Raw genomic sequence first — 21,947 nt, 5'->3', positions numbered from 1 at the left:
TCGCTCTTGCGACTTCCTTGTGCCACGGTCGGGCGTATCGTTTCCCATCTGCCTTCCCGGCGCTCTCTATTTTACAAGAAAGAGATCGCAATCGCCGTTGTATCGTAAACTCTGAATTTAGCGAGAAATTTCGTTATCTTACGTTACACGGGCAACGCAAGTCGGGCATCGTTTCGAAACCACTCCAGAGGATTCGATGGTTATGAACGTACACCAAGATTATCGAGAAATCGCTATTTTAAGACATTTCGTAAGTGGAAATAATTCTGTTTGAACAAAGTATACAGAGGAAATGATTAACATTTACGTCTATCCTGTCAGTTGTTTCGTTTCATGGACCTTAAGAGTGATAAATACGAAGCGCAGGCAAGATAAAGAGAAAGATTAGCCGGTATAATGCTAGCGTAAAATGAAATTGTTTGTAAGTTCAAAGATAAGTCTCCAACGATGACTTTTTACACGAACCTTTTTTATCGCTTTGATCTCTAGAATCGACCCTATGAATAGCACCCCCGCCCCCTATATTTCGTGGTAGCCTATATATATTTGAATCGTGGAGAGACCGTTAAATAAAATAGTCAAAACATAAAAAATTGCTACGATGTCGTAAGATAGTACGTAGTAGCGAGGGCAAATTAACCATGATATACAATTCTACCAGTTTTCAAATTTTGTTGAATTCGGTAAAAGGTAATGAGAAAATCCACTTGGCACGAAATCGAATTAAACGTAAATAAAAATCGCATCGACCCCTTAAAACTTGGCTGGCGAAATATTTACCGCCGTCGCGCCATGGTCTACCTGTTTCAAAATTTAATTCGAACCAACGCGACGGCGCCAGTCGCCGAACCGTCTGCGCTTCTCATTTTCTGCATTTAAAAACCAAACAGATTCCGCGTAGCGATTTCGAAATCCCGACTCTTCGAACGCCCTACTGAAAATATTTCTCCCTAGAATTTTCCAATCTTAACGTCTCTATCGTACCTATATACGCTATAAAACACCCATCTATATACACCTACTATCTCTCTCTCTTTATATATATATACACACACAGGAGAATTTTCCATAATCTCTCCTCCATGGACAGAATATAAAGAGGGCGCTATTCTCGACAAAGGTCCCGCGATTTATTCGCCAGTTTTTCAGCCTACGGTGGAGCTGGTTCCTCTCGATCCGTCTCGTGGATGGTCGCTGGTTCCGCTGGCCGATATGTTTGTTCGCGTGTAATGTCGATCTTGCCGTAGGCTGGCCTCGTAGTTACCAACATCGAGCTCCTCCACGGGACAACTGATGCGTTTCCAATAGCGGCGGCGAGGCGCAGTGGCGGAGGCGGTTGCATAACAGCGGTCCTCCGATGCTGGTCGGTGGGAGGCATCGAGCTGGTCTGAGATAACGCCGAAGAATCCGCCCCTGGATCGTGGAGATTGCGGTCCACGGCAGAAAAGAACCGATGGAAATTACCGACACGCCAGCCAACGGGAGAGGAAGCATTCGTCGGAATCGCGGTAATGCTAATAACTCCGGGATCTTCCGATGCAGTGCAAGTACATAATTGAACGTCAGAGAGGATAAGGAAAGACAGCGAATAAACCGAAGGGACGAACGAGAGAAGCGCGCAAGCCGCGTTACATTTCCGTTTGCTCGTCGTTTCCTTTCAACCAGGCCACGTCTTTTGTTCTTTCTCCTCGTTTAATGATTTACGACCGCGAAACTGGTAAATGCTAGAGTAATATGGAACGCGCGTTACGCGCTCCACCAATATTATCCTAATGAGCGATCGTGTATACCAATGCAAACGTTTCTCGTAATTCTTTTTCTTTGCTCTCTTTCTCCCTCTATCTCTCGTCCTTTCTTTTTTCTCCGATCTTCTTTATTACTATACCACCCGATCTTTTCCCTTTTATTTTTCTTTTCTCGCTGTTCTATAACCTTAATCGATGGCTACGCGTGCCGGCCAACGGATGAATTATCGTGGCGATCTTGCTCCGGCGTGGTTTTACACGCGCGATAATAGCAGAGATGTTTAAACGATCGTTTCCGAGGAAATGAACGGCCATTCTCGTTCTCATTTCCCTTTCTGTTTATTCTTAATCTTCTTTTTCTGCTGTTCCGTAGCTTGAAAGGAACGGCGATTGCTAGGTAACGTAATGCTATTTCTACTTTCGTTCTTACTGATATTGGTTCTTTAACGACGACTCCTCTTTAGATTATATTTTTCATTCGGTATCTGTTTCATGTCGAGTCTCTCGAACTTGTTGGATTCTTCAAAGGAAAGGAAACTAATTACAAGCTAAATGAATTGTCTCTTAGCCTCTTTTTCTGTCGTTAAAGATCACTATACAGTTGATAGCTTGACAGTCGGAATGAGTCGAGTATAATGGCGAGAAGTATGCTGAAAAGCATTGTTTCTAAGAACGCTTGAAAAGATGGGTCACAAATAAACTCGAACCAACTGTGCGCCAAACCGGCCACAAGGTTTGTCTTGTACGAACATGATAATTCGATTAATCTGAATGAAACTGACATGGATTAAACGTGTAGGTGTATTTAATAATGTAACGAGTGGATGAATTCGCAATAGTCTGACGTATTAAAATCAGTATAAGTACAAATACAGAGATAATGTATGCCAGTTGTTGTAATCGTCGCTCGCTCAATGTTACTATGCCGATCGAAGAAAGGATAATAATACTCTGTCATAGGGAGCACGTTCATACATTAATACCAACGAACGTGATCACAAAAAGCTAATCTTCCTATTTATGTAGCTCTGACCGAAGATTACAAGAAACGGCAATAACAATCTGTTCAGAGATCATTTGCCTGTAGACTTTGTAAACCAAAACCACGTTACTATTCAAAGGCACGATAATATCGGTTTCTCTCAGATTTGAATTTTCCGTTTCAACTTTTTCAACGTTCGTATGCCGTTACAAAACTTTATTCGTCCAGACGACGCAAAATAGTTTCGTCAGCTACTGCGAATACGTTCGATTATGTTAATCGAATTGCAGAGGACAAGCGAGAAGACGGAAGTTGTTCGTCGAAAGGAGCATCGTTCGCATCCTTTGAAAACCAGCTATTCTGCACGGTGACACGTGTTTATTCGGTTTTTGAAAACGGTATTCACGTTGTAGTGGGCGACACCTAGAGCTCTAGTTCGGTTCAACGGGTTCCTTCGTGCGCGTCGTTCCATTTAAAATCGTCGCAACAAAAGTATTTCGAGCGTGCACACCGCGACAAAACGTTTCGCCAGCAGCAGCGAATATTTTGCCTTGGAGGGACGGCCCAGGGAATCGATATATCGGGAACAGATAGCGTAAATATTTTAGAAAGCGGCGACGTTACAACGTCTGCGGCGGCGTTTATTATTTACACGCGATATTGCGTAATAATGGAGCCATGGACGTGCGCTTACGTAAGCGCCAGGTCCTGCTTCAACCGCGCACTTCTCGCGAGATAGCTTTCAGAGAAAATTCGATAGTGCAAACCGAGATCGTGACTGTGTGTGTGTGAATCATCCCGTTGCGTCATTTTTAACTTTTCGTCGTACCTCGCTCTCTCGTTCGACCAATTAGAAAAACCTCGTTTCAACCTCGTTGAATCTGGTTCTTCGCAAAATACGTTCATAATTCAAACACGTAAATTTACGCACTTAACGCGTTATCTCCGAACGTTTGATCACAACGAAAGGCTGAAAGGAAACGTAAGAAATTTTAGTTAGAACTTGTTGAATCGAATCGAGTTCTCTTGCAATTGTAAAGGGAGTTTCGGGACAAAAAGCTTTTCGACAGCGCATAGAGAGAAAGAGAGAGAGAGAGAGAGAGAGAGAGAGAGAGAGAGAGAGAGAGAGAGAGAGAGAGAGAGAGAGAGAGAGAGAGAGAGAGAGAGTTACGTGTACATATATTAGCGAAACTTGGAAACTACATAAAACGATATGGCATTGATTCTTCGATTTAATTACCTTATAATTACCGAGGTTTTCAACGACACAGGGTAAGCTGACGTCTCTCCCCAATGGCACCGTGACGTTCGGTATTGGCTCGGCAAACATTGGTCGATCGGAGAGAGCTGCACAGATAGAAAATTCCATTAATCGCTAGTTTCTTCCTCGTGTTAATTATTTGATGTTTCAAGGAGACGATTTCACAGATCGATGCTCGACATGGGTAAATTTATCGTCCGATACAATCATCGAGAATATTCATCTTGCTTTTTATAATAACGCGACGAAACGGTATTTATTAGCTATTACGTTATTCGCTTTTAATATTCATAGACGTGGTTCGTTTTAGATCGTAAATTATCGATTAACTATCGATTATCGATAAACTATCGACCTTGTTGAAATGACAGGTCAGAGGATGTTTTTCGATACAGTTACATACGATGTCGGTCGAGATAAAAACGCATGGTAGGTGAGAAACAAGTTTCCAAAGAAGACGGAAAGGAAGAGGAAGAGGAAGAGGAAGAGGAAGCGGGTCACCGCGAGTCATACCAGTCAAGAAATCCGTTGGGAAAGTTTCAGAATTGGTCAAGGGTGAAGCAAGAGGGCAGTTGGTTGATCGTTCGAGTGGAAGAGGAAACCGTCGATTCTATCTCGAAGCTGCATTTATCGGAAGCGTATACAGAAGAAAGCGAGTCTCCAACTGGAAATTGTAACGTCGTGATAAATTATCTCCTTTACTGATATCTTATGTATGGTAAAATCCGTCAAATATTTTACAACTGAACGTTTACTCTGCTGATGTAATCGTTACGTTATGTGACTGTCATGACTTTTGCGACTATAATGAGCAACCTACGAACGTTCTTATAAAGTCATATTTTACACGACGTATTAGATGAGGTAGGATAAAACGATTGGTCGTCCAATACTTCTATTAAATAATATGTATAATTAAGTCTAGTATTATGAATAAAAATGGAATTGTAGAGGACTGGTATATAGGATGTTTGACCGTGAGATTTATTAGATGTTATTGCCGTAATCGTCGAATATATTTAAAAATAATAAATAGATATACAGATATTCGCTGAGTCGCTCGTACAGAATATAAATCGCAAAGTAAAATTGCTAATTAATACTAGATAAATGTTCGTTAGATACTCGTAGATAACTCGGCAGTTAAATCGCGACAACACTTGGATAGCTCGTTGATACAGGAAGACACTCGTAGATACTAAACTCTTTTCGGTTGCGTCGGTTTATTTATACTGGTCGGGGGTGAGTCGGAAAATTCAAATTCGTCTTCGTTCGACGATTGTGCGTAGCGGTGATGTTATTTTGCCCGGAGTTTATTCTTACATTACTTGTATCGTAACGATCTTGACACTCCGAGACAAAACAACAACATGATTTGAATTATCCTCTACTCGTGTGCCGCTACAGAATCTAGGTATAACTCACTATTAACGAGCAACATGTACAACCCTCGGCGTTACGTCGGCCGACTCTCTACCTAAACCAGGCCATACATCGCGGGCAAAATGGCATCCAGATGTCTACACATCCTTACTGCGTACCTTCAATAGTCTTAAGGGCCCACCATAAATCTTGGCATTTTCATAGTTAAGGTCCTTCAGATCAAACAAGCATCTTTTATTTCAAGCGTCCTTTACATTTATCGTTTACTACGAGAAGTTAGTTTTTCTCACGTACGATGCTTCCTAGTCCACCAACCTTCTTATTATCCAATCAGAAGCAATGTCTACTGCCCTCACTTTTCTAACCAAAATTGTCATCAACAAATCCGATGGTCCCGTGTGCTAGACAAATCCATCACTAGCTTTCCTCCCACACAGCATCGTCACTGAACTTCTACTTATTCTTCATCGTTAGAATAGTCAACACATCTTTTCTACCTTTAGATCAATCACTTACTTAACTTGTACATACGCATCAGCGTAACTAGCTTCTATGTAAAGTTGTTGGAATAAACATTAATTTATACATGTTAATTCAGTGTAAACTCAATTGAACCACCGCTATTATCTTAACAGAAATAAGAGGATCGATCAGTTCGTGGCGTCAATTATTTAACGGGAATTTACGACTTCCGTTGACGTGTTTTTCTCGCGATCCTATTCCTCGCGATTCTCTCCGCGAATGGTCGATTAAACACTCGGCTTCAGTTATTAAGATATCGTAAGAAATTATTTATGAAGTTTATGAACTAGTTTATGCTAGAAAATCATGTTTATATGATACTTTGTTAATCAGTTACGTGACAACGCGTTTACCCATACATATGGATTATACCAGCACGATAAATCCGTGCAGGAAGAAGACTCTTCGAGAGACTTTACAAAGTCGCCGCATCCTCTTAAACTCCGATTATGATTGATTTCGCAGCGTTTCGAGCGGCGTCAAAGAATAACGTCGCAGGTACCATGATGATGGATCGGTCCGTGATTAATGAGAAGAATTAATCATAGCGTCGCTGTTCGATGTTGCGAGATTACCAACGCGGTCTTGCTTCTTGTAAAGTAATTCTCGAAAAAGATCGATTTAGAGAGTACTCACTTATCGATATTCTTATCTTATCAATTTTTCATCCTAACCGTTCTTATGTCATCGTACTGTCCATTATAAACTGATATTTTTTCAACTCGACGTTCATACGGTAGATTACCTGTGTAGTCACGCAGATCCTCGGGACAATCGCTATTATTGTCATGGAACTGTGTATCATTCCGCGAAGCCTAATTTCGTAACCTAATCGTGTACAGTGCCTTTGTATCCGCGTCGTGGTAATACCAATGTCGTATTCCGAACTTTTATTTTAAACAAAGCCACCTGATATCCTATTCAGGAATAGAGCTAGACACTATTCTTCGCTAACTATCGAGTTCCTCGATTAATTTCTGCAGAGGTGAGACAATTTCACACGAAACATATACGAGGACAAATTTTCGAAGCATTGTACAAAAGTTTGTACGTAAGTAATCTCGCCTCTTAATCTCGTCTTTGTAACACTGGAGTGACAAAATCCGGTAAGAAAAAGAAACGCTGGTAGAGCGTGAACTTGTTAATGGCAATTTATTTCGTTTCGTTCTACTTACAACGTTCTATCCGTCTTTCGCGAAATTTGATGTGGGTATTCGATAAACGGAAAGGAATCGCGGCCAGATGATCGTTAAAGAGAGTCGTAGTGGTAGAAGTTCCTTTCGTAAATCACGACATCGGACGCACGTGATTCTCCGTCTTCCTTGATACTGTCCCGACGGAAGTTGCGGTGTCGTTCAAGCACGATTGTAAGGGACTAAGTTTTACGATTGAGTTGATATAAGGAGCGAAGTTATACGCCGCTAAGTCGCTCCATTTCCTCGAGGAAAGCCTCTTAATCGAGCGATCCGCGTCACTCGCGAGCAAGCTGTACTATATAAGTTTCAATTTCGTCGGCGATCTGTCGATAAAATCTGTTCGTTCCGATAGCGAGCTCGATTTCAATCGTTTCAAATCGATTGTTGCCTCTTCCCTGTACCGTTTTATATACGTTTCGTTCGCCCTCAACCTTATTTTCATTTACATTTTTCACTATAAATTAACTCTTTCAAGTTCGTTTTCTTACTCCTCTTTCCTAAGGTATCATAAATTTCAAGGGAACAAGGGAAACAGTGTTTTAGGAAACGGAGTAGGCGGATGGAACACGATCTACCAGTACTCTGCTATGACCTCCGTGATCCGTCGAGCGTTTCGCTTTCCCACAAACAAACCTGTTACAGTTACAGTTCCATATGGATATGATATACAACGGTACTATATTATTTCATCCTACTTACTTAATTTCAAAACAAAGCGCCCCGTCAAGAGCTACTAACATTTTCGGCTTATTTTTTCGCAGGATAATCTCCTGCCGATTATTTACTCCTGTCCAGCCTGGAACAAGCCGTGTTCGGCTATGCAGTAAGACCTCTGATAACGCGAGCCATACGTTCCGTGTTATAAGAATTTCGCGTTATACGAATCCGTTATAGTCTTTTTTTTAATACGACAAAATAACATGCGTTCCGTGATAGTAAACGTTTCATAATACATACTGTAAACAACTCTAACTTCTCGCACGAGTGTTAACCTGTGCAAAACTGTGCCTCGTATCAATTCAAAGACGCACGTATTTTCATATCAGAAACGAGTCATTTCCAATCCACGTTATAGGGGGTGTCATTGTATTTGATAAATTTTCGAAATCAACTCCAATTTCACGAAAACTAAGCCTCGGACGAAAGAGTTTGTCCGGTTGCACATGTTATTCGGCTGCATGCTGCATCCGAATGTATGATTAGATTAGATCAATATGATTAGATTGTCAATATCTATACGACCGACTACTATTAATCGGTTTAAAAAATAATGGAATGTCTCTATTCATTATAGTTCCCCCACCGAGCAAAGTCGATGCCTTCTTCGGGACTAGCATAGACATAACAGCGTGCACATCGCATTTGACCACCACCAACTCTAGACCAGTCGGCTTACAACTGCTGACACAGTCGGTAGTTGCGCGATTCGTGGTATTTCTATAGTGGTTGCTATCGCTCTTCCGTTTTACAACTATCTTGTATTCTCGATATTTTGCACGTTTGTTTACGCGAAGTCTCCATTTGATTTCATTCGATCGTTCGGTTTTCTTTTGATTGTTTAGTTTGTCTTAAAAGGAAGTTTATCGGTCCAAGTTAAAAAGAAACCGAATACAAGGATAAAATAAGAAGAAACCATCGATGATAGTCGAAGTTAACGAATCACGATTGAAACGTAGTAGGAGGAACGACACATCGGATGTTCCTCGAGATGAGAACGCGAGGATCACACCGAAGGACGAGAGGACAACCGAGGCGAATACGCGAAATTTATGAGACTTTCAGAGAGTAAACTGCGAACTGCGGCGATTTCCGACAAATTCCTTCATCGAACACCTGTGTCCCACATTCGGATTCCACGTTGGACGCGTCGTGGCAATGGTGAACCATCGATCACAAGCTTTATCATTCTTTCTATCGTCGATCCTTCGCCGGAAACGGAATCTTCCCTTTTTACGCGTTTTTTGACGCGTTCCGATACGATCGCGTCTCGATGCACGAAATTTCCAAGAATCGCGAACGATTAAAAAAGGTCGCGAGTGCAGTGTCTATGGTGAACTTTAAAATTTTACGTAATGGTTTTACGTAGTCATAGCTCTGGGCATAACATACGAATCAACAGATTTTTAGCCAAATTTCGTTGCAATTCGACGGAAAGATTTTCATTTCCATAGACTTGCCTCGATCAATTATTCAATTTTCAATTGATTTCGCTTGCGAGAAAACTCGTTTCTCAAGTAAGTTCGTAATTTTCACGACGTTCGAGGAAACAGAAATTTAGCCAAACTTCTTTAACGAAAAAAAAAAAAAAAAAAAAGAAAAGAAAAGAAATAAACAGAATGAGGACAGAAATACGTTTGATTTGACGCGTGTCCATTACAGAATTTTCGATCGACAAGAGAGAGGCGGGTCGGCAACGATTTTGGAGGTCATTTTCAATAGAACGAAATCTGATAATATCGCGGACCGTTTCTTTTGCTTTTTGTAGCGTTGTTATCTGTATCAGCCTGTTGCGTGTGTCAACGAAAAACACGGCAGAAGAAACGACAAGAACAATGTTTCGTTAATTTTCTTTATCGTTTATCTAATAGCCGTCGGGAAATTTTTACGTATTCAATTAGATTCATTATCGTACTCTACACGCATAGTTCTTCAAGTAATAATGGAAATTAGACTGTATTTAACGTTTACGTTCCTTTAAATTGTTCGAAAGTATTTTAAGTCCAAAGAAAACGTTCATTTTCATTATAGATTACGTGACTCGCAGAAAAATCTACCTATAACTTTAGCGCATAATCGATCCACTACCTTTGAATAATATATTATAAGTGCTTTTTCTAAGTCGTGAATTATTCAAACAGTTACGATAGTTGTAGCATAACGAATTGTATATCTGGTGTTCTTAATGGATTACTATCACAAGCAATACATTCAGTCATCATTCGCTACCTCTACATGACTCGTTGGAATACTTTGCACAGTGAATTAAGACTCGAGAGATCGAAATCTGTTGCTCCGAGCCTCCTCCTTGCCCGTTGTGTTTCATTTAAACTCTCTTCAAGATCAATTCAGCTGATTATCTCGAACGTAACAAACGTATTTTTGACTGCGTGACAAAAAACAAAAAGGAACCGACTTAACGATACGTCGGGACTTTTGTTAGTTAAAAAATTACAATACCTCGATACGAATCAGCAAGAGATACAGAAAAACAGATGAGAACGATCTCGTCAATGAAAATCACGCGACAATCTTTTTCAGCAACGAGACAAAATTCGAAACAAAACGAATAACCATAGACGACCGATATGAAATTATGGATGATTGGAAAAAACAGCTTGGTCGTCCTAACGATCTTCACGATCGCTCTGTACGCTCTGACTTTCTGCTTCAAATGGAGCAACGACGATCTCTTACGCTTCAGGCAAGTCTTTGGCGAGGATCTACGATACGCGAATACGACGAAGAAAATCCTATTTTGGACCAAGATGTTCAGCAACGAGACATTTTACATGGGCACAGGCTACATCGCCCGCAATTGCCCCGTGAACAATTGTTACGCGACTAACAACAGAAATGTGGTGAACCTGACAGACTTCGACGCAGTTTTATTTCACGGGAACGATCTTAATCTGGAAGATTTGCCAAAGAACCGGAGTCCACGGCAGTGGTACGTTTTCGTGAATCTGGAAAGCCCGGCCAACAGGCCGGTGACTAGCTACTTTTACGAGGATTTCTTTAACATCACGATGACATACAGATTGGACAGCGATATCGTATGGACCTATGCAGTCGTTAAGGATGCTCGTACCAACGTAAATGTAGCGCCTAGCAGAAATGTGAATTGGAGCGCCTTTTACGCTGGATCAGGTAATGAAATCAGGAAGAAAATGTGAATGAAAATTTCGAAGCTTCTAAAGATAGCCTTGCTTAAGCAATCCTTGGATATTGATTATCTGTTTGAGAAATGTTTCCGTTCTGTTCATCCTTTGCTAAATTGCGACGATCAAATTTGATACCCGAACGTCGAACTGGTCTACTTCTATCTAATTCTTTTATGTCCGATAATTCAGTAGTTAGAAGAAGTATTTGCTCGGATCGTGTCATACGGAAACACGTGTTTTTATTGTCGATAATAAAGGAAGAAAAATTTATGTACAATCTAAAGAGCATACTATCTTGAAAGGCTAGGATACTATAACATAAATCATGTCTTGTTTAGTCGAAGAAACGACACTGTAATAAACCAATACATTAATGTTTGAATCTGTTAGTACACGAGAGAGTAAAAAACAAAGTAATAAATTTGTACATCAAATTTGGTTGTCCCGGCTATAGAGAACGGCTATAGAGAAAATCGTTTCACCCTCGGTAGTTGCTTCGCGGAGAACGCATCATCTTGTCCCGCGTGCTTCATAATCGTCGCTGTGCGTAATTAATCTCGGTTCTCCCTCGTTGCTTTTGCCCGGTACGACAAAGAACACGGCCATTTGCTGGCGTAACACGAGACACGGGTAGCTGTTCTTTCCTAGCCGCGCAGCCGCTTGAAACGAGCGGCAAAAACGTTTTGCGGCTACGAGTTTCTTCGTATGCGACCAGGGAACAGCCGGGGAAAACGTGTCTTGCGTAGCGAGAGCAAAACATAGGATACAATTATTAAAGCTCTAACGAGGTCGTTGTAACTGGTTATCGAATGGAGAACGGAGGACGCGTTGATGCGTGTAATTAAGTTGAAATTAAATTACGATCGTTAGCTTATCAACGTTGATGTTATGCGCGCTATAATCAGATACCATCGTTAGCGCGTAATTTTCCTCGGGGAATCCGTGCGTGCGCTGTGACCAAAGGAAAGAAGAGGTTGGTAAGTCGCTAGAGGCCGGAAAATAGCCGCAGACTGTAACAATTCTTTTGCGTAATATCGTTGCGCAACGTACAAAGCCAGCACGGAATCTTACTAATTACAGTGTCGTCGATGACTTTATTAACCGTTGCAAATTAGCTGTCCTTCGCGTTTGTTTACTTTTACGATTGGTTGCTCTTTTTAGCTATGTCATGTTCGTTTTCCCTATATCGCTCCTCGTAATTTTCTATAACTGCACGCTACAAAATAGAAAGATCACAAACAAGTACGTATTCGTCGTTTCTTTGATTTTCTTCTTTTCTTTCTTTCTTGTTTCTCTTGATTTTGCCCAACCGAGGCATTGCGCAAGGCTGTATTTGTTTAATGTTTACTGTGATTCATGTTAAGAGATTCGCGATAAAAACATACAGCGCATTCTCAATCGGGTAAATCTAATCATCACGATACGACGTAGATGTCGATCATGAACGCAGAATCAAGTTATTTACAATATTACTAACGAGCTTGGGTGGTCTTCAGAGCATATAGAATGCTGGTTAAAGTCATCGATGGTGTTATCAAAGCAACGATCCGTTTGCACAGGTGACCGAACGATCGACGACGATGTGGACGCGTCGTTGTCGAAGACGATTCGAGGCAAGACGAAGCCGATAATCTGGTTCGTGAGCAACTGTATGGCAAAAAGCGGCCGGGAAAAGTACGTGAACGAACTGTCCAAGCACATACCGGTCGACGTTTATGGAGAGTGCGGCAACATGTTTTGTCCCCGTAACGAAGATTGCTTCGCACGAGTCGCGGAACCTGGCTATTTTTTTTACCTGTCATTCGAGAATTCGTTGTGCGACGATTACGTAACCGAGAAGCTGTACAATAGCCTCAGGTAAAACAATGGCCGCGGGACGATCTCGACTATAAAATTGTCAGTCGCAGCTCGTACCTGCCGTGTGCTCGCTGACCGATTTCAAATCGGCTGACGGACTCGTGTTTCGAACGACGAATCCGTATAAAATTGTTTCGACACGTGACCATGCTCCGCGAGCGATCGCCATCCTCCCCCTCCCCGACAGGCTTGCCCCGTCTTCTACCTTTTTTCGTTTCCCCACTTTTTGTTCTCTACGATACTTTCCATTCTTTTCTCTTTCGTTGTCTTTTTTTTTTTTTTTTTGTATACCTGCGCCTGTGACGGGCGCGATACGAATAGATTAGAGGGGGAGCGCAGACTTGAGCGACTGGAACAATATTAATTGAACCGTTCAGAAACCACATTGAATCTAAATCGAAAACTAGAGGCAAATGATCAATTACTGATTTCTTCTTTACCTTGGTATTCGATATCATTCGTTTCTTGAGAAGCGAATACTGGAACGCAAATAAACGTGGGGCATTTAGAAGCGTAGATGTTCAGAACGCATGTAACGTGTAGAAACATAATATATATGGGATATTTAACGAGAGGAAGTAACCTGTGTTTAAATTTAATTTCTTTAAATACGTTCGTAAAGATCGAGAAAAAATTGAGAAACTTACAAAAAGTGGAATTGACCATTTTGGTTCTTGAATGGTTCTGACATAAATAGCGCTTAGATTTCACGCGTACTTTCGACCTTGCTGTTATACGTTGACATTTCATATTATCGCGCGTGTTTAATTGCATATATTTGATATTAATATCACGTTTAATTACTCCTTACATGCTCGTTGTTTGAGACAACAATAGGCGGAGGTATAAAAGGTGTCACGGCTAAAGGAAACCTAACAAAGAGCATTGTTTCCGTTCTGTTTCCAGATACAACGTGGTTCCCATCGTTTATGGTGGCGCCAATTACAGCCGCTATGCTCCACCACGATCTTACATAGACGTGTTCGACTTTGACACGCCAAAGAGTTTGGCCGAATATCTAAAGCAATTAATCAAAAATCCGCGAAAGTACAGCGAGTACTTTGCTTGGAAAACGTATTACAAGATCGACGGTGGTATTCAACAAGGTATATGCAATCTGTGCGAGTTTCTTCATAAGCAGAAAGAGCCACGAACGCAAAACTTTTTGTCCGATTGGTTCAGTCGGTCGAAATGTCATCTTCAGGAATTTTTACGTAATCACAGTTACCTTACAGGGTCTATTTTCAAAGACTGATTTAGCGCACATTTCTTACATATCACCGTGGAAATTTAAGTTATCGTAAAATATGTTTAGTTTACGACTGTCGAATTTATCTAAGCATTAAAATTTTATCAGGGTTATATACATTATATAGAGACTCGCAAAAGCGATTGTAACGCTTGCCACCGAGAACTTTAATGTTCACAGACATATATATTTTTATTGGTTTCCTTATCAACGTCCCATTTCTATACACATATCACATCTTAAATACGATATAGAAAAACCATATTACATGTCCCATATTAAAAATTTTCAATTATTTCTCTAATGAGACACGACTATCGTGATTATATCGAAACTACACTTACGTTTATTCAAAATACACATTTACCATTAGTAAAGGATTAGTACACGGAGTGAATAGTCGTCTAAAACGTGTAGTCAGTGTTAAAAATGATCTATGTAAATGTGTCTTAGTAATATAATTAGTAAACGTGTCTTACTAATACAACGAACAATTTAACATTTCTACGATCTTTGAAAAGTGTATGCGATTACAATAAATTATAATTTTATACACATTCCCGGATTTGTTGCAAACTTTACCAGCGTATCATGATAGTCGAAGCACGCAACACCGCTAACGAAATTTTCCAATGTTTCGTGTAATACGATATAGTCGTGAAAGGTGTCTGAAAGTGTTCGAGTACTTTCGAAAACTTGTATAAATGCGACGAATTGTTAGATCTGTATTATAATTAGCGCAGCGTGAACGATATCGAAATATGTAAAATATCGATGAACGATTTCTGCCGATCAGAGCGAAATTCGTAAAAAAGTGGAATGTCGATTTTCGATCGATTAAAACGAAATCGATGAACGATAGACAAGACACGGATCCGGTTCTATGTTAGATACGCGTTAGTCGCGTAAATGAATCCGAACCAATCTATTTCAAACGCAGTTATCTATCTGCGTCGTTCAGCGTTATTTAGCATAATTAGAATGTTTCATTCATTATTTAAAGAATCAACGCGAAGCTCGAATCTACCGTTATATTACTTGACATAAATATTTGCCGATCGAATCGGTATACAAGTGCTCGGAAGATCGATGATTTTCATAATTTATTTCGCCGCACTGGTCTACCTTCGATTCCGAGTTCACTGAAGTGGCGATTGAACGATTGAACGTTTTGCCGTTTTAAAATGAAGAGTTTATTATTTTTCAAACATTCGTTAACCTGCGAAATCGGCAGCGAGAAAAATTGTAATTAATTAGTTTGAAATTTATAACCATCTATGAGCATTCTCAGACTGCAAACGATGTATTTTCAAGCGATTCGTAAAAACGATGTACCGTTCGATTCGCAGAGTTCGTTTAGAATCACTTATCAGGCGACGGACTATTTTTAGCAAACCATTCATACAACACCTATAAGATAAAGCCTGCTCTTAACGAACAATAAAACCGTTCGTATTACGTCAGGAAAAATCGACAATGTCGTTTTAAAATTCAATGCAAGTTTCGCTTCATCGTTTTTACAACGAGCAAGATTCGATTAATTTTCTCTTACGCAACGTTTGTCCGACATTGTGTAACATTTAACGTTCGAAGAATTCTACGACGTGAGGCGATTCAAGAGAATATCGATATTAATTATACCTGTCGTATTATTAACATTTATTAAAAATACTAATAGTATTATTTGTATTAATTTTGTTGAGGTTATTAGATGTACGAACAGAGGAACGAGTGGATAAATTGTAAGGTAGAAAATATATTTTAATATAGAAGTGTAAATATAAGTAGGAATATAATTTGAGCTGGCCCAGATCCGTACGCTAGCAGTGTTAACCTATGACTGAAAGCCCTGAAGCCATCGTCGCCTATCTACTGTTTATGGTCTGCCTTCGTCCCAGTCTTTTGTCTATACGCTGTCGATGGCTTCGGTGCTTGGGAAAACTAGAAAGACCAGACGCAGAGTTTTCTTAGAAGCGGTGACCACTTCAACAATTTTTATACAATATTCTATTCTCTAATTTATTCAGATTCTCGAGTACGCGTGACACGTTCAAAGCAACTATCCGACTGAGTTTGCCATTTCTAGGTCATGAGTCGACTAAGGCCCATTATCCGCCCACGGAGCGTGAGCGTAGTTTATGTATAAGTCGACGATAAGTTTACGACAGTGTTCGGACTACAAAGCGTACGAGCTTCGTCTCGTCGTTAAAATGTCGAGCGATGAGGAAAACGCGTTCATCCTATATCGCTACATTCGTTCGTAACTAGCAACGTACGCCTCGCTACTGACAATGTTAACGCCAGTCGTCACGACGAAAACGGCTCGCTACTGTTTCGTGGACAGTTGCATATTACTGTGAGCATCTGTAGCATTGCTCTATTTATCGTTCAACGCGTCTAATACGCGCCTGTAAAAAGCTTCGTGGATAGAGGACCTACCTGTACATTACTTTGTGTATGTTGTTACCTGTTTGTACGGAAACAAAGGACTGGTCATCGAGAAATGAAATACTTTTGTAGATTCGTTCGTACGATCCACAACGACCGATGGACCTCGCAAAAGCATTCTCGCGTCCATTATCAAGAAAAGGAGACAATGGCTCGTTCGAGCGAAGAGAAACGCGGATAAGACTTCTCCGTTTTGTCGTATCCTGTCTGTACGTTTTAATTGAAGCTCGCGCTATTTCCTGGAAAGTTTCAGTCGCCAAAGTCGCTAATGTCGCGTGTCTTCGCTACACTGCCTCGTAAACAACGTCTGTCTTCGAGATTCTCGGTACTGGTAACGGTATTCTTTCACAATTTCTTCGACGACGGTCTTGGAGAAATTTCAGACCGTTGGGTTGGTCGGTCTGAAAAGATTTGTAAGACGACGTTCGAATCGCTGAACGAAGAAGTTCGCGCGAATGGATGCGAAACACTTTGACGAAACGATTTGAATCGCGTCGTCGAAATTGTCGTTAGCTCGATTCATGGATTCTTTGTAAACAAGTACGGTCCGTTGATTAATTATGAGCTGGCTGAAGATTCGTTTTGAATATACTGTTGAAAGTACCGTTGAAGTTGCGACGTTCTTCACGGTATCCTTCGGAAAAATTGTTCGTAAAGCTGCAGTTTGAAAGGCAGAAACACTCAATCCTCTCTACGTTCTTCTATCGCGTTAATTTCGGCCTGATAATTTATTTCGTAATAACATTAATTACGATGTTTGAAGTTCTACGCGAACACGAAGCAGCTTGCTAGAATTTTATATCATAACGCTTGTCGGCTATTCAAGTGGAAATTTCTGCCAGCGATGCATAAATTTAATCGAGTATTCGTATAATTTACATATCATTGACCGACTATCGTAAGAAAATAAAGGAGACTCTGATGTTACGTATGTCTTTCCTGTAACGCCAAAGGTGATTCTACTTTTGTAAGGAAAATAGTAGAACGAAGAATATATTATCGACGAACAACGTGTTAGACGATGAATATCCTGAACGATATTTTTCACCATGTGATAGAAAATACACGAGCTTGATAGACTTGGATGCCACGTTCTCTCACGGAATGGAACTCGATGCTTGGGACCAGTGAACGCGAAGAAGCGCATGCCTGTGGTACGTTTTTGTGGAACTGGAAAACTCGTACAATAGACCATTGGTTAACCACTTTTACGAAAGCTATTTCAACGTCACTGTGACGTACAACTTTTTATTGTGACATCGCGTGGTTTTGTAGTGCCGTTAGGGACAAAAATGGCCAACGAAATTGTCGTCTCTTCTTTTCGTTTCACCGGTTCAAGTTCTTTTATCAATCATCCCAGTAATGATTTAATGTTCCGTGTATTTTCTTCCTGTTACCTTATATCATTTCAATGGACAGATATGTCATTAGCGTAGACATTATGTTAAACGATTACAGAGATTCAGGATTGTGAAATACACGTTAGTCAGCGTTGATGAGCGCATCGATTATTCGAAAACATTCCGTTCTTTCGAAATCTAAGAATTCTTCCTGCGTTCTATAGTATGTCTGTTAAATACATATCGTTTATGCCATTGAAATAGTCGTTTTTAATACAAAACTTTCCAACTTTTCCAATTTATCACAATCGCCTTAGAGTAATCTAAAGATTTAAAGACTAAACATCTCGGTTTTGAAATTCTTAATGTTCGAAAACTATGAGTTTGAGCGTTTGTAGACTTGCGAGTGCCACCAGACAGCATTGGTCGCGTTTGTTACGCATCTGTGAGTTCTTAGGAGAAAGCGAATTCGTATTTCCAGATAGACGATTCCAGACGTGTTACTCGTTATGTGAACAAGACTAGCAACGAGAAGAATGCGAGGAGTAGCGTCGGTCGGAGTACAATGCTAAACGTCTAGCGTCTTTGCGGTAAGTGCGGTAATTATAACTGTTCTTGCGGCAACCAGTGTTTCTCTAAGATCGCGATGTCTACTTTTTCCGTTTCTCGTTCTAGAACGCTCTGCTCGATACCTTTGCTGTTGGGCAAATTTTCCAACGATTATAACGCGAAACGATTGTTTTGTTTTAACTAAAGTATTCGACGTTCTTGTTTGTTTATTGAACAGATATAGTTCAGCATACTATTCGCAGATACAACATGTTGTTACGACTTACAACATCTTCGCTTTGCCATTGTCTTCTATAAGTTTCTAGAACGTTAACGTATCCAAGCATCTGCGTAAATATTTTAAATAATTGGTAAAAAAAAAAAAATACTTCGACTGAAAGAAATATCACGATGAACGACTATGTTTGAATGGAGTACGCTATCTGTGTACATTTCATTAAGAAAAACAGAAGGTTTGTAAGTATTGTATAGTATTGTATTGTACAACACCTGTTTCGTAACACAGATGGTACGGTGTAGGAGGTGTCGCTTGCAAAATATCATGTACACTCGGGAATACCCACATCATCGTGCGTTAAACAATCAAAACTGACAATCGTTACTAGCAGTTAATGATACGTCCTGAATCTCGTTTATTAAAAGTGAATGACCCTTTTCGGTGTCAAATTTGTCTGACAATGTTCGTATTGTCCTCAAGGTTAACCGACACGCGATAACAACTTCCGTTCGATGGCGATTGAAAACCGCGAAGCAGCTGTTATGTCGGACTCGCTAACAGCCAAGAGTGCCGCGTGCATTCTATTCAAAGGAATCACTCGATGGGAGTGTTTCCAACGTCGGCACAATACGATGCAATAACATCGCTGGATAATCGAAAAATTACATGGGGCGTAAACGTACGTCCTCCACGCGAAACGAACTGACGTAACTGCCTTCCATTTTTATCGTTTTTTTTTTTTTTTACCAGTCGATTAACCGTCGTTGTGTTCGTTAATTAAAAAAAAAAAAAAAAAAAAAAAAAGGGAGGAGAATCGTTACGGAATCGTATCCATAAATTGAAACGATGGTTGCGTGAGACAGATTCAAATTCTGTTGGAAATTACGATCGACCGATGAAACTTATTCGGTTTCGCGTGTATCTGAAAGCAACGCGCAATCAGCGCGAATGAGTAGCTGGATATCTTCTATTTTGTCGTCGTGGCTCGTCGCCGATCGCGCGATTCTATTATATGAATTCTTCAAGGTAACGAACTCTACGTGTCACACCTTTAGCAAACCGTAAATCGAGTGGCCATATCAGTGGAGACGAGTCACGAATCGGGTCTGTGTATTCAGATGTATTCGAATCCACTGTACTCGTTATAGCACCGGCATACTAATTAATTAGGTATATCTAGTCTAGAAGTAACATTAGATACTCTAGAAGTAAAATATATAAAATCTGATAAAGAAAGATGCGTTTTCTTGGGAAATAAGGATATACAAAAATGCTTTCTGCATGTGTTCAATTGTTAACTTGTTAATTCGTAACTTTTTAATGTCTGGAGGACAAGAAAAGGCAGTGTTTACGTTGTCTTTGCTTTTCATAAATTTAAATTAACGTTAAACTAACGAATTAAAGTTAAAATACCTGCTGAAATTTACCGCTATAAATAGGTTAATGTCTAGTTGGATCGACTAGTGTTGCAAATAATATATCGTGCCATTGAAAAATCTCGGTTAGTCAATGGATAACGAATTATTTAAAGTGGTAATTTTTATCGGCTCATCCTGTATATCGGCAAATAAAATTTCTCCATATAGAATTTATGGAAGAAGCAGAAAACGGGAAAAAAGTCACGGTCGTTTGACATCGTGACAGTATAATCTTCAACGTTTCGAATCGACAAATTGACATAGAAACAAAATAAAAAGATAACAAGTTTCGGGACGTTCTAAACTGTTAAATTTGTTTGACAAGCCGCTGGTGGACGGCAACCTTTTGAGACCAGAAAATCCAGTATATAAATTTTCCCTCTGTTGTTTTTTAGAGTTTCGCGTGTCATGGATTGGCCAGCTTTGACGCGGAATATTAACAGCGAGAGCGTTTGTAACAAAAACCGGCCGAAGTATCGCGAAACTAAGTCACTTCGTTTTCCATCGCGATAAATTCACCAGCTTTGTTTAAACCTTTTTCCCTTAATAGATTTTCGCGTTTATAATCAGGTTTCTTTAAGCTTTCGACAAATAAACACACTCTTTTTTTTTCCATTGAATCGTACTGTCGGAAATTTAGAAATTTTCGTCGTTTAAACTTTACCGTAGATCATCGTTCTTACGGGATCCGATACGTTCGAAGAATCCCTTTCCTCGCGATCGTTATTTGTTGCACGATTCCTCGGACTAACTTTTTCCATGCAGAGACGCGACGGAATTGCCCCTCGATTATTGTCATCGTAACAAAAGCGTAGTTGCTCCGGGGCGAAACACAAAAAACGCTCGCGAAAGAAATAACGAGGTCCGCGTGCGCTCTCTTCCTCCGAGTTTCTTTCCGCCCCGAACGAAGGAAGCATCCCCCGTACCACGGTCTGAACACGTTCGATTAAGTTTCGTCTGCAGGTAGTTGCGTCAACAAACTCGAACGGTTAGAGCCTGTTAATACCAGAGCCAACGGATTGTTCACGGATGAAACATCGCGCAATTTGGCCAAGTACATTCGGAAGTGTAGCGTGCAAAGTAAGAAGCACGTAGACACGAGCCACGAAGACGAAGCTGTCACGATTATTCTTTGTCTGGTATTCGTGACAGCCTGTGGATGATACCAGGGACATGGAGCAGGAGACAGAGCGAACAAATTTTCACGAGCTAAGTTCTCACGAAGTAAGACGAACTTACGTTTCGAGGCTTTGGAAACTTAAGGTTGAAACTTAAGGTTCCAAAATACGCTGATTAATATGCACGCTTAAATCTTCAAATTGGATTAATCCGTCGGAATTATTTTTCTCATTGGTACAGCCCTCTTTCTTGCTGAATCTAAGTTTGCAAGATGCCCGGTCCCCCGCGTCAAACTAACTTCGATTCTTATCCCGTCACCGCGGAAACTTCCGGTCCGACCGGGGAGAGCATCGTCATCGAACTTGCCCTTTCCGAATAAAGAACAGGAAGAGTCCCTGCGGAGTAATCTGTCAGACGCAGAACGCGCGTTAAGAACCGCAAACAGCCCCGTCGTGGAATATCGATCGAAAATCGATCGAACTACTAGCGTCTCGCCATCTTCGTCGCTGACAAACTGCGTGGATCTCGTTCGATGCGCGATCGAGTCGCGATAAACCGGACGAGAATACCGATAGATGGTGAAAACAGATAGTCACGGATGAATTCGAGCGTGCCGAGGGCGGACATTAGTCGGTTTGACACTGTAAAAGTACTCGGGAATCGACTTGATGGTTCTCGCGCCGCCATTTCGTTCGTTTCCAACGAACCGGAAGTTGCTCGATAAAGTTCTCGTCGTAAAGTCGAGCGTGGCGACCCCCG

General features: G+C 40.6%; 2 protein-coding genes across 9 annotated transcripts in view; one reads left to right on the top strand and one right to left on the bottom strand.

Annotated features, from left to right (window-relative positions):
- The window catches only part of Fuctc (alpha-(1,3)-fucosyltransferase C), a 29,792-nt gene extending 15,339 nt beyond the window's left edge, over window positions 1-14,453 (top strand). Inside the window, exons 1-4 of one of the 6 annotated variants that reach the window (XM_072005511.1) lie at window positions 6,592-6,944; window positions 10,348-10,956; window positions 12,530-12,827; window positions 13,734-14,453. In XM_072005511.1, the coding sequence (XP_071861612.1) occupies window positions 10,395-10,956; window positions 12,530-12,827; window positions 13,734-14,082 (1,209 nt within the window). In that variant the 5' untranslated portion in view covers window positions 6,592-6,944; window positions 10,348-10,394 and the 3' untranslated portion in view covers window positions 14,083-14,453. Of the gene's footprint in view, window positions 1-6,591; window positions 6,945-8,362; window positions 9,324-9,377; window positions 10,957-12,529; window positions 12,828-13,733 lie in introns of those variants that run through there. The other 5 variants (XM_072005512.1, XM_072005509.1, XM_072005510.1 and 2 more) reach the window with 5 other exon arrangements.
- The window catches only part of LOC139988283 (lachesin), a 285,333-nt gene that overhangs the window by 82,700 nt on the left and 180,686 nt on the right, over window positions 1-21,947 (bottom strand). For all 3 annotated transcript variants that reach the window (XM_072005502.1, XM_072005503.1, XM_072005500.1), the window contains one exon: window positions 3,968-4,074. In XM_072005502.1, coding sequence (XP_071861603.1) covers window positions 3,968-4,074 — 107 coding nt within the window. The remainder of the gene's footprint in view (window positions 1-3,967; window positions 4,075-21,947) is intronic.

The sequence above is a fragment of the Bombus fervidus genome, chromosome 6, assembly GCF_041682495.2.
Source record: "Bombus fervidus isolate BK054 chromosome 6, iyBomFerv1, whole genome shotgun sequence".
Lineage (NCBI taxonomy): Eukaryota > Metazoa > Arthropoda > Insecta > Hymenoptera > Apidae > Bombus > Bombus fervidus.
Note: the sequence above shows the minus strand (reverse complement) of the source record. Positions and strands in the feature narration are given on the sequence as shown.